At 62.0% G+C, this 11,984-nt stretch overlaps 1 protein-coding gene across 1 annotated transcript in view; it reads left to right on the forward strand.

Annotated features, from left to right (window-relative positions):
- Positions 1-4,724: 4,724 nt before the first annotated feature.
- SECTM1 (secreted and transmembrane 1) overlaps positions 4,725-11,984 on the forward strand; it is a 9,354-nt gene continuing 2,094 nt past the window's right edge. Inside the window, exons 1-3 of the mRNA XM_025047195.1 lie at positions 4,725-4,910; positions 11,373-11,507; positions 11,650-11,958. Of these exons, the coding sequence (XP_024902963.1) occupies positions 11,420-11,507; positions 11,650-11,958 (397 nt within the window). The 5' untranslated portion in view covers positions 4,725-4,910; positions 11,373-11,419. The remainder of the gene's footprint in view (positions 4,911-11,372; positions 11,508-11,649; positions 11,959-11,984) is intronic.

Raw genomic sequence — 11,984 nt, forward strand, 5'->3', positions numbered from 1 at the left:
AGATGTGTTTGCCAGGCCTCTCCCCAAAAAGGAGAGGATGTCAACGAGTGATGTGCTCGTCCCTGGTCCCCCGGCCGTGGCCCAGCTCCGGGACTGTACTGCAAGGCGCCGGCTGGGCACTGGGCACCCTGGGCAGAGCTGCGGGCCCAGCCCTTCCGGGTTGCCACCGATGGGGCCCCCCAGCACCCCTCAATATCACTTCCCCGGATGCTGCCACTGCGCATGTGACAGGAAGACCACTGGGGGAACGCGACTCTGGAAAGTGCCACGAACTAACGCGCGAGGCGGCGCCCCAAGCACACACGCTCCCTAAAGCAGCAGCACAGCACCCCAAGATTTAGTGAGAAATGTGGAGTATTTGTATAGATGGCGCTTTATAAAATTCTGAAGAAAATCGAAGAGCATTCGGATCTCGGTCTTGGAAAGGAAGGGTTAATGTTAAATAAATGAGATCCTTTCTGAAATGACACTAGAAAGACAATGAAACCCAAGAGTGCGGATGGGCGGCTGGCTCGGGACCGAGCGGCCAGATGTGACCGAGCGGCCAGATGTCTGAGGGGCGTTCGAGGGCTGCGGCCACTTCTCGGAAGGAAAACAGCCGCTGAGCTGCAGATGTCATCAGGAGCGGAAACCTCAGCTGGGTCAAGGCTGTAAAACGAGTCTCGCGCTGTAAAACTGAAAATCTTTCTAACACGGATACGTTAGAATTAGATTAAGTTAGGAGAACAAGAAGGAGAAAATAGCAACAAAGAAACAAGCAAAAATCTTAGATTAAAAAAAGAGAAACTGAATCCAAGGCCACCAGCCTGGGGGGAACCAGCTGGTGCCTCGGGGCAGAAAGAGGGAAGGGGGAGCCAGGAAATGGGGAAGTCAGGAGAAAGGCGAGTAAAACAGGAAGCGGCCGGGGCAGAGGCGCCAAGAGGAAGGAGACACTTCTTGGAGCTGAGATGAGAGGGAAGGTGCAGGCGACACGGAGAAGCGGGGACCACCACCCCCGTCCCCCAACACGGCACGCGAGGTCAGGGGAGCCAGAGACAAGAGAAATTCAAGTTTCTCCCCAACAGGTGGTGGATAAAGGGACGAGGACCCTCGGGTCTGACCAGTTGCTCTGGTCGCAAGACCTCACGGGGACAGCTACAGGAGGAGGGAGACGAGATGCTAGAGCCACCCCCAGTCACACGCCACCCAAAGGTGACCCTCGGGGTCCACAAAAGGAGACTCGAACCTTTAGCAATTTAAGAAGAGTTGTCATTTAGGCCTAAACGGAGGACACGCCCGAGGTCGGTGTCTGACCCTAGATGCTCGTGTAGGCAGCAGGTTAAGAGACAAACACGGCCCGCGGGCGGCTCGGTGAGTCGCGGATGTCCGGGCCCTGGTTCTATGTCAAGCGCACAGTGTGCAGATAGGGTAGGGTGTAGAGCGCCCGGAGTGGGGGGTCCCGGGAACAGAGCTGGAAGCCATCGCTGTTTCTTCTCTGTCAGGATGTAGAAAGAACCACAGCGCCTTCTGTGACCATTTACCTCTGTAGCCGGGACTGCTGGACGAGTGCGTGGCCGGACTGCTGGACGTGTGCGTGGCCGTCCCCACGCAGGCCTGGGTTAGAAAGCCACTGTGTTTCCTGGGTCACTGATGGAGCCGGAGCAGCTCAGGCGCCCTTTCTTTTCTCGAGGGTTCGCTACTCAGACACCTACCCCGACAGCAGGAGGGCCCAGGGGCCCGGAAGGTGACATACGCCTCGAGAAAGCCGATGGTCCACGGTGAGCCAGGATGGAAGTCTACGTGTGTCGACGCATGGCGGTTGCTGGCAGGGCCGGGGCCGCCACGGACCGGAGCGTGTGACGGCATGCAACTCTTGTTGGGGGACAGGTATTGATCTCATTAAAAAAAGGAAAAAGTAAGAACAGGTTAACAGAGAAATGAGAAGCGGCAGGACAAGCCGTATAAGGGAAGAGGTCCAAGCTGCCAGCGACCCTGTGAGTGAAAAGCGGCTCAATCCCAGCTAAAAGTCAGAGATTGTCAGAGTGGATGAAAATCTAGATATTTTCTGCCGACAAGAGACAGACCTGAAGCCCCTGGACGCTCAGTGGCTGGCGGCAGAGCTCTGGGAAATGACCTGTCCGGAACATCCGAGCCAAAGAAAGTGGACATTCCTGGGCCGCGTGAGACAAAGAGCCCGCAGAATACCCTGGCTGGTGAGAGGAGAGAGGGTCGTAGCTCCTAAGAAAGGCTTGACTTACCGAGAAGACACGGCAATCGAAAATATTCGTACGTCTCATAAAATAGCGACCAAATAGGTGGAATTCCAGGGAGAAACTGATAAGCCCCACGGTCCCGGGGCGGCGGTTCCAGCCCAGGTCCCTCGGTTACTGCTGGCCGAGCGCGAGACGGACGCGCCATCGACCCCCTCGGCTGGGCGCCGAGGGCACTGCAGCCACGGTGAAAAGTGGGGACACCGAGACGGGGGCAGGGGCTTGACGAAGGCGCCGTTGCTGGTGGAGGGGCACCCCACTCCCCGGACATTAAGAACGTGCTGCCGAATGCTGTTTGTTCGTGAAGTAGGGAATCGTAATTGAAACCCGAAAAGTCCCAGAACTGAAGGAAAGTGAAACCACACGCGCTGTGAGGGGCAGAGACCAGGGAAGAGGAGGCTGAGGAGACTGGGCCCGAGCGAGGGGCCGAGCGCCTGCCCGCAGGCGAGACCCAGCATTGCACACGAAGGCGAAGGCAAAGGCGAAGGCGGCACAGTTAGGTGAGGAAGTGACCTCGAGGGACACGGGAGTTGCAAGTAGTCACAAAGTTTGTTTTGTTGTATCGTTTAAACGAACTCTGAGCCCTGACCTAAGCTTTTGCATTCCTTCCAAAGTAAACAAGCTAGTTTCATTTTCGAGAGGTGCAAATGCTTTGACAGCATCTGCATGGGCGTCAAAGTCCCAGTGACATCTCCCTGCATAGGAGACAAGGTCTCCGACCCTCCTGCCTAAGGACCCTCAGGGGACCCTCCGTGGGGTTGGATGGGCGATGAGAGGTGACCTAAGGGACAAGCCCTTTCTTTGGACCCAGAGGCGGGGCATGGGAGGCAGGGGGGACCAGCAAAGGACATGGGGGTGGCATGTGGTCCCCAGGCTGGGTTGTCGTTGGTGGGGCCTCCCTCTAGCGCATTGGCCCTTGGGCCTCCGCGGCCATCTGCGGGGGCCGCGTTGCACACTGCCCATGGTGCCATGTTGCTGTGAGGGCTGCCCACTCGGTCTCGTCTGCCCAGCGGGCCAAAGCTCAGCCTCGGTCACACCTGGAGGACTGTCCTTTTCTGTCCAGCTCCACGGGCCAGGCTGGTGGCTGACCTTCAGACCCAAGTCCAGCTGCAGAGCTGGCTCTTCTCAGCCTCTGACCACCCTAGAGGTTCCAGACACTCGCCTGTGGGGCAGCTGGGACATTCTGCCATGTCCAGCCTGGGCCCCTCCTCTGACACCCCCGAAATTCAAGGGTCTCCCAGACTGGGTTCTGCATCCTTCTCTCTTCTCGGGAACATGGGACGTCGCCCACCCCCTTCACCCCTCACCGCCTGCCAGCGTGTCACCTCAGATTCCAGTGAAAGGGAACGGCCCTCAAGCCACCAACCAGCACTGGGGACCTCCAGGATTCCTCACCCCCCCAAACCACCAATATCTGTGGGCCGTCCGTCCTCCCCACACCTCGGAGCCCTCCCCACCCTGCCACAGACGGCCCCACGGAGCCACTGCGAGGACCTCCATTCTTGCCCCCACCTCCCGTGGGCTTGATGATGGGCGTCCCTGCCTAGCAGCTGCCCAGGTCACTCTGGAGGGACACAAAGCCCTTCTCCTGGCCCCTCGCCATCCGGTGAACCAGGTCTCCTGCTGGGACTCTCTCCCCAAGCTCCTCCCCAGCCAGGGCGCCTGCTCGCGCTGCCAGAGTCCCCTCGTTCCCAGTGTCTGTTTGACTGCTGGCTCCCCTGGCCGAGGCGTGAGCTCAGGGGCAGAGCCCGTCTGCGGGCCGGATGGGCACCGCAGCCCCTCTGTGCTGGGGAGGCTGGAGCTGGAGAGCCCGTGGGGCAAGGCGTCGATGGGGCGAAGGCGGAGCCCTCTGACACCGGATGTGCCGCAGAGACCCGGGAGAGGCTCAGGAGACTCATCACAGTGATCGTGGAAGAAGCACCCAAACCATCCCACATGAGAAATGCGCAAATCTGCGAATGAACCCCCGACTCTAGAGCTTCTCCAAGGCAGCGAGTGGCCCCTCTGGGAATGGCCTCACACAGTGGGCCTCAGGGACGCTTGTCCACAGTTTCCCCACACGCCCCAGGGCCTGGGTGGCAGGGAGCCCGCAAGAGCCGCCGTGGCTCCGAGGCTGACAGAGGGCGCGACGCCTCCACCTCCTCACGGGCTCCACTCACCACTGCTGATGCCCACCTGCCCTCCGGCCTCAGACCCTCAGCCTTAAGGCTCCTTGTGGGCTCGCAGCAGGCACGCAGGCGAGCCCTGGGGGGGTCGCTGGTCCATGCGGGGGGCGACCCCACCCAGCTCCTCACAGAGCTCCAGGCGTGACTCTCCTCTTCCTGTTTTCTTTGGAATGACTGCTTAGCAGAGTACTTCTGCTAAAAATGTGCGAAGGAATTCACTCCCCAGAAAGCCGTAAACTTTTTCTGCGAATTCAGGGCACTTCCCGATACTCGATACTCGGGTGACTTCCCATAACTGGGTTCTGCATCTGTGTAGGTTTCTTCCTCTGTGTAGGACTTATTGCCGCTCTCACGGGATCCTGGACAGTGTCCCGTCCCTTGGCTCCGCCCCCGACCGCTCACTTTTCCTCCCGCTCCCAGCACGCAGACCGGCGGCGGGAGCCAGGGCGCGGAGGAGCTGCCCAGGCCGGGAGCGGGGCGCAGGTGCGGAGCGCAGGTGAGGGACTTAACCCGCCGGGAACGTGCGCGCTGCTGAGGGGTGCACAGGTCGAGAACTGGGGTCGCAGGTGAGGGGCGCGCCAGCTGGGCGGGGACGGGGATATGGTGGGAGGCTCCAAGGTTGGGGGAGAGGCTCGGGATATTGGAGGGTTCCATGTACTCGAGGTCCCCAGCACGCGCCGGGATAGAGGCTGCGGCGCGCGGGACGCCCGCCTCTCGCCCGCGCTCGCCACCTCTCGCTGCCGAGACGTGGTCCGCAGTGCGCAGCTGGGGTCTGTGGCCGGGGGGCCGGGGGCATAGGGTGCGCCCCAGGGGAGGGGAGAGGACAGTGGCTGCGCATCGCTGTGGGGACCTGCGTCTCTTCGGGGCGTCCCCGGCTCGGCTCCTGGAGGCGCAGAAAAGTAGCATCTCAGGGTCCCGGGTGTCCCCTGAAGCTGGACATCGCCCCTCCCACCCGTGTCCACACCTGGGGCATTTTCCTCCGGGCCCAGCCGGGGCGGCACTCACACTCGCGCGCACACACACACTTGTGTGCACTCAGAGGCGCACACACCCGTGGACTCACACCAACGCGCACGCAGCACGTAACGCTCAGCACGAACGACAAACGCCGTCCCGGGAGAACCAAGCGCCTGGTTTCCCTCCCCGCGGGGGCGGGGCACTCGCCAGCGCTTTCGGTTTGGGTTTGGCCGCGGAGCCATCTGTGAATCCAGTTCCCACCACTGGTCAGTGACCTGCAGGGTGAAAGCCACTCTCTGTGCCGCAGGGAGCGGAACCAAAGCCCCCAGCAAGCCTGCCTGTCCCCGGGGGCTGTGACAGCGAGAGCGGGGGAGACGTGCTTCCAGCGTCAGGCACCAGGGTAGGGGGTGACCAGGCCGCAGTGGGGAGGAGGGTTGTCGGAGGAGGTGGCTTGTGGGGGCGGGGAGACAGCGAGGCAAACGGGACAGCGTGAGCAAAGGCGGTCATGGGCAGGTTTGTGCGCCTGGCCCGTGGCCTGGGGGATTTTACTGCCCGTCTGTGGTCCCCTCCCAGCCACGGCCGCAGCAGCAGAGACAAGGACTGGGCATCTCCTCTGTCAGAGCTCATTAGCTCGGGGCTCCAAGGCCCTTTCAGGGTGGTGGTGCCTCGCGACAGGGTTGGCGAAGGGCGGGTGGTCAGCACTATGCGCAGCCGGCCCAGTAAGCACGGAATGCGCATGCGTGGCTGTTACCTGCGCCCCCGCAGCGCAAAACAGCGCGAGCTGCCCTCAGGTGCTGTGGGAAGGGAGACCCGCTGTGACCGCCCCCCGCCGACGCCCTGGCTCGCCCCGCTCCGTCCTCTGAGGCCCCGTGGTGGGACAGCGTGCTGGCAGTAGCGTGCACTTCCAAAGTGTGTTACAGCTCCCAGGTGCAAACAGCCCCTGAGTCCCAGTCGTCCTGGGTCCCGGACGGGTCACGCTACGTGTGCAGATGCGGTTCCTTGGTCGATGATTGAGAGAAATCGGAAATGTCGCCTTCGGTTTTCGCCACCTCCACCCTCCAGGCCCCTGCAGGCCTGTCGCAGCCTTCCTGCAATGCGCCTGGCCTTCTGCCCGCTGCTGGCCTTCTGCCCGCCGCCCGCGTCCCTGCCGCCCCCCGCCCCTCCCCCGCCGCCGGCTTTTTCGCCCTTCACACCGGTGGCCGCAATGTGAGGACTCAGGGAGCGGAACTGCCAAATGTACAAACACATTTTAATCTCGGATGAATCATTTTTAAAATATAAGTGCGTCCCAGATATCGCATGGGATACTCTTCTACCTCAGATGGCCGGTCACTCATCTGACCCTCAGAGGTAGCTGGGGGCCTGTGCTGCGCCGGGAGAGGGACCTGCCTCACCTGAGCGTTCCCCTAATAAATCATGCAGCATGACCCAAAGTTGTCTCTCTGGGCGGCAGACAGGGCTGAGGCCCAGACAGAGCCAGGGCCCTCCCCAGTCCCGGTCTGGGCTGGCCTTCCGGGTTTCCCAGGGGCAGGACCAGACCTGCCACTTTCCCCCACCCCACTCACACCCATGTCTCCGGGGCCTTCCAAGTCATTTGTAAGCTGAGGATGATAGCTTTTCAGGCCTCTTCTTGCAGGCCCCAGGGGACACACACCTCCCTGTGCACCTGCCACACGCGGCTCTGCTGAGCAGCCCTCGCTGGGGGCTACTGTGCACCATTGGTGGACTCTTTGCTCCTAGTAGTTCGGGCTGGGGCGGGAGCTCAGGGGCTTGGCTCTCTTGTTCCCAGGCAGCCAGCCTGACACCTGGTCCCAGCCCAGGGTGACGCTGCCGCCCCCTCCACCCAACCCTCCTCCCTGCCAGGGCTGCAGGCGAGACAAGCAGCTGTTCTCAGCCTGGAGTACACGCCCCCCCAGACATGCCCAGCAGAGTCTCCCCCAGCCTGTCGGCTCTGTTCTGAGGCCCAAGCCCTCCTAGGCTGATAACTGGGGACCGCGGGGCAGGCCCGGGCACCCACCAATGCTGTTGACCCTGCCAGGGACCCCCCACGTGCCCGTCACTGCGAGTGTCGCTGGGGCAGGAGGTCCTTGAGAGGGGCTGCTGAGGACAGTGGCAGGCTCAGTGACCTGCCTCCTCTGTCAGCTTCCAGGGAGCTCAGCCCGCCTGGAGGCCGACGCCACTGCCTCTGCCAGGTGGGGCCCGGCCCAGGCTCAGACACTTAGAGACCCTGGGCCTACGCTGTGGTTCCGCCCAGCGCCTTGCCCCACAGGCCCTGGCAAAGAAGCAGTGCTGTCTCTCCGTGCCACGCGGAGTCACAGGAGTTATGATGGGGGCTGTGGCACCGGCCCAAGGTGGGTGCAGTTTGGGTGCAGGGAATCCTTTTATCTGATTCTAGAACCATCCAGGGGCTTTCACAGAGAGGCAGGACCACAGGGAGAGCCCTAGAGGTGCCCGTGGCTGAGGGCAGGGCTGCCTGGGGCCTGGGGACGGTACGGAGAGGGGCGGGGTCTTTGGGTAGTGGGCAGAGAAGCCTGTCCGGGAGCCCTGAGTGGGCACGGATTCCGGCCTTTCTCAGGGGACACAGTGGAGGATGGCCGAGGGCCATCGTTGCAGACGTTGCTCGCGCCCCCTCAGGACGCCAGCTGGTGGTAGGGGGTCCTCGACACTTCCTGGCTTAATCGTCTCGCGGTCATTTCATTGCATAGCTGGACAAAGTGCATCTACATGGCACATCTGACCACAGCTACAGATGCGTACTTGCTACGGACAGGCTGAAATAGTTCACGAGGTTCTCACACAGAGTCAATGTCACCATTAGGACTCCTGAGGATTTCGGGGTATGTGGCGTCGTGAAGGCTGCAGAGGTCGGGGGCTGACAGAGGCTCGGCCGTGCGTCGCCGCCATGTGTCTCTGTAACCTGGGTCACCTCCGGGGCTCATCTAGCTGCCTCACTTGACAGAGGCCAGGCTGCCTTCGTCCACAGACACTTCCTCCCAAAGTCCACCTGTGCAGGTCAGCACGTGTCACAGAAACACGCCTTTGCTGGGCTCACCGCCTCTCTCGTCACGTGCTTCAGGCGAGGAACGAGGCTGACCTTTGTCCTGCCCAGCTCGGCGGAGGCGGCCTGCTGTGGGGGTGACCGTGCAGTGTCCCCGGGCGGGGGGAGGGGTAGCCTGTGCAGGTCCCTTGGGATTGAGCGCCTGGAGGCCCTGAGGAAATTGGAGACGGTGGGGCCAGGAGCCGCGTGCCCGTGTGGGCGCGGGGGTGGGACTGTCGAGGAGGTGGCTGAGCCAGGCTGGGTGGCCGTCCCTGGAGCAAGCCCTGGCAGGCGTGGGGGCTGCACACCGGGGGCTGTGGAATGGCTTCCCCATCCACTGACTCTTTGTCAGCTTTTCTGAGAGTTCACTTGGCACCTGAAACATGACTTCCGAATTGTCCAGAGGGACAGACACCCTGCAATGGTCAGGAAGGCATGCGATGAGGAAGGTTTCGAGGGGGTGTCTCCTCGTGGACACCATGGACCCCGTCTTTCCCGTGTGTCCCGAGGTCACACATGAGGAGTACGTGTCCAGACCGAGGACTTGGTGTCATCTGTGCTGCTGGGCGTTTCATGGACACACCGAGCCACTGATGGGAGGCTCTGCCCCTCGCCCAGTGCCCAGGACGCCAGGCTGGCCGCCCAGGAGACGTTCCTGTTCTGGTTACCTGAGGGCGAATCCTCTACATGTCCCTGGGGACACCTGCCTGCTTGCTCAGGTGTGCCTTCACCTGCCTCGGCAGGGCAGGAGTGGGCCAGCCTCCGCAGGAGTGTGGCCTGCGCCTCGGGCCAGGGGAGAGATGGGCCTTCCCCCTCCCGCCCCTGAAGACCACCGGGGCAGCACTGGGCCACAGGCTCTGCCCAGGCGGAGGTGGCTGGAGGTGGCGGAGCAGGGAGACTTGCGAGTCCTCCAGTGGCTCAGGCGCACAGGTGGCGACCCCAAGGCCAGGGCATTCTCCAGAGACCACGGGGAGAGAGGCGAGACCCTGCAGAAGCCCCGGCTGGGGACGGGGGGGCAGCCCAGGAAGTCCTGGAGGGACATCCGGGGACCTGCAGGGGCCTCCGCAGACTGTTCTTGGGCAGAAGGAGACTGGAGACGCAGAGGCCCAGGCCTCCCGCAGAGCCCAGCCAGCAACTGGAGCAGGGACCACAGAGTGACCGTCCTAACCTCAACCTGCGGCCCGCAGCTCAGTGCACAGCCCAGCCTCGGGCAGGACAGCACCTGTGCAGGAGTGTCCCTTCAGGCGGACGCGGGGGGCTCTGGCCCGGGGGCCAGGAGTGACCGTCAGCGATCAGCAAGGACACCTTTGTGCCTCGATGGCTGCTGGGTGTCATTGCGTGTCAGAGCCTTCCAATTTAAGAAAAGTTATCTTGTAAAAATATTCAGGAAAAAGATGGCAGATCTTATCTGAGTTTCCAGCAAAAGCCTCAGCACAGGAAGTTGCAACACTTCTTTGTAGAACCTTCCATTCCACGTAAGGCTCTCGGCAACATTTAATGGGTAGGAGCTGTTGATACTGGTCCTAGAGATTGTTGACAGCCAAGGAAACCGAAACGGCTGCCAGCAGCCCTCACCAACTGTGCAATCTCCGCCCCTCACACTTTCTGAGCAGGTTCAGGTTGGACCAGGACGGTCACCCCGTCACTGGGTCCCTGGTTCCAGGGGAAGAGTTCATTTCATCATAGGGACTGGGGGGTGGGGCAGGGGGCTAAGCAGGGCCACCGGTGCTACCTGGTCAGACCCCAACGGGCTTGAGAAGCAGCAAGCGGAACTCAGAACGGGGCGTCCAGTGGCCGGGCCAGGCGGAGGTCCTCCTTCTCAGTGTCACTCTCCTCGCTCAGCCCAGAGCCCGTGGGGTCAGGACCCAGCCTGGTCACCGATGGCCCCAAGCTCCTGGGATCATCACATTCCAGGTTCGCTCTGCACTCAGCCCTCTGCCCATCCCCCAGAACTGGAAGAGCAGTCAGAATCAGCTGAATTAAAAACCAGAGGCTCCCGACTCTTTGACATTCCGGAAAAGGCAAAACTGTGGAGATGGTGAAGAGACCAGTGGATGCCAGGGCTTGCGGGGGACAGGCGGAGTATGGAGGGTTCAGGGCAGTGGAGCTACTCTGTGTGACGCCATGCTATGTAAGTGTCATCACGCAGTCGCCCACGCCCGCAGGAGGCACACCGCCCGCAGCGACCTGCGCGTCAGCTGCCGACGGCAACCAGTGACAGCAGCACTGTTGGCTCTTCGGCTGTCGGCAGCGCCGGCGAAGGCGGGAAACGCAGCCGGGGCAGCGGCGCACGGTGATTCCCTGCACTTTCTGCCCAGCTTTTCTGTAAAACTAAAACTGCCGAAGAAAACCAGAATCTATTTATTTTTTCATCATAGGGTCAACAAATGGTCCAGCAGGCAATTTTAAAGCACTTTTACACAGTTTAAAGTAATGGGGACAAATGTCACATTGAAGGGCGGCGGAGGCAGCCAGGGCGTTGGGATCGCAGCCCATGAGAGCGCCTCGGGAAGTCGCTTCTGGTCCATAAGAGCAAATCTGGCAAATGGCCCATCCAAGTGTCCCCTGAAGGAGCTGCAAGACAAAGCAGTAGGGCCCAGGCATGGGATGCGGGAGCCGGGGAGGGGCTGGCCGTCCCAAGCTGCCCTGGGTCGCTCGGACCCTCCACGGCCTGAGCAGGACCGAAAGGGTGCACCGCACGATGGACACGGGGTTTTCCCGGCGACTTGCTCCCTGACCAGTCTGTGTCCCCTTTGCTCGACAGTGGCCAGCACTGCCCACTGGAAAGGCACAGGGAGGGGGAGAGGGGCGCACGGCTCGGAGCAGGGTCGGGCACAGACGGGGGCCGGGGGCATCCTGGCACTGACGGCAGGAGCTCGGGGACCCCGCCGCCCCCTGGCACGTCTGCAGCCACCCACGCGGCGGCCCCAGAGGCCTCTGACTCATCGGCTTCCCTTTCTCCAGGGAGGGTCCCAAGAACCAATGAGGAGGACTCAGGACCCCTGCCAGCCATGCGGACCTCCACGCCCTTCCTCCCCACACCCCTGACGCTCTGGGCCCTCCTGCTTATCGCAGTCTCCCCTAGTGCTCAGACAGGAAGTAAGTCTCGGGGTCCCACCCTCTCTCCAGGGGAGGCAGTGGGGAGGAGCAGACCCAGGGCAGGCTGGAGTCGGGGAGCTCTGCTGGTGAATGTCCTGAGGTCCAGCCGTCACCCACATGTGTGACGGTTCTCTCCACATAGAATGGGACGACCCCGCCTGCACCAAGGACGTGGTCTCTGTGTCCAGGGGCCAGCCTGCGGTGATGACCTGCAACATCTCCAACCCCTTCTCCTTCGTCAACATCTGCATGATGGGCTCCGGGGACTGTCAGCCCATCTTCCAGAATGTGACCCAAGGAGACTTCGTAGAGGACAGGTGGAAACTCTGCATTCGAGGAGGCGTGGCACAGCTGGAGACGGAGGAAGCCCAGGACACCCAGGCGGGGCGGTACAAGTGGCTATTGGTGGGAGGCCAGAAAAGTATTGTGTTCACCACCCTGAACGTTTCAGGTGAGGGGCGGGGCTGGGGCGGGGGG

This window comes from Pteropus alecto, unplaced genomic scaffold (genome assembly GCF_000325575.1).
Source record: "Pteropus alecto unplaced genomic scaffold, ASM32557v1 scaffold134, whole genome shotgun sequence".
Lineage (NCBI taxonomy): Eukaryota > Metazoa > Chordata > Mammalia > Chiroptera > Pteropodidae > Pteropus > Pteropus alecto.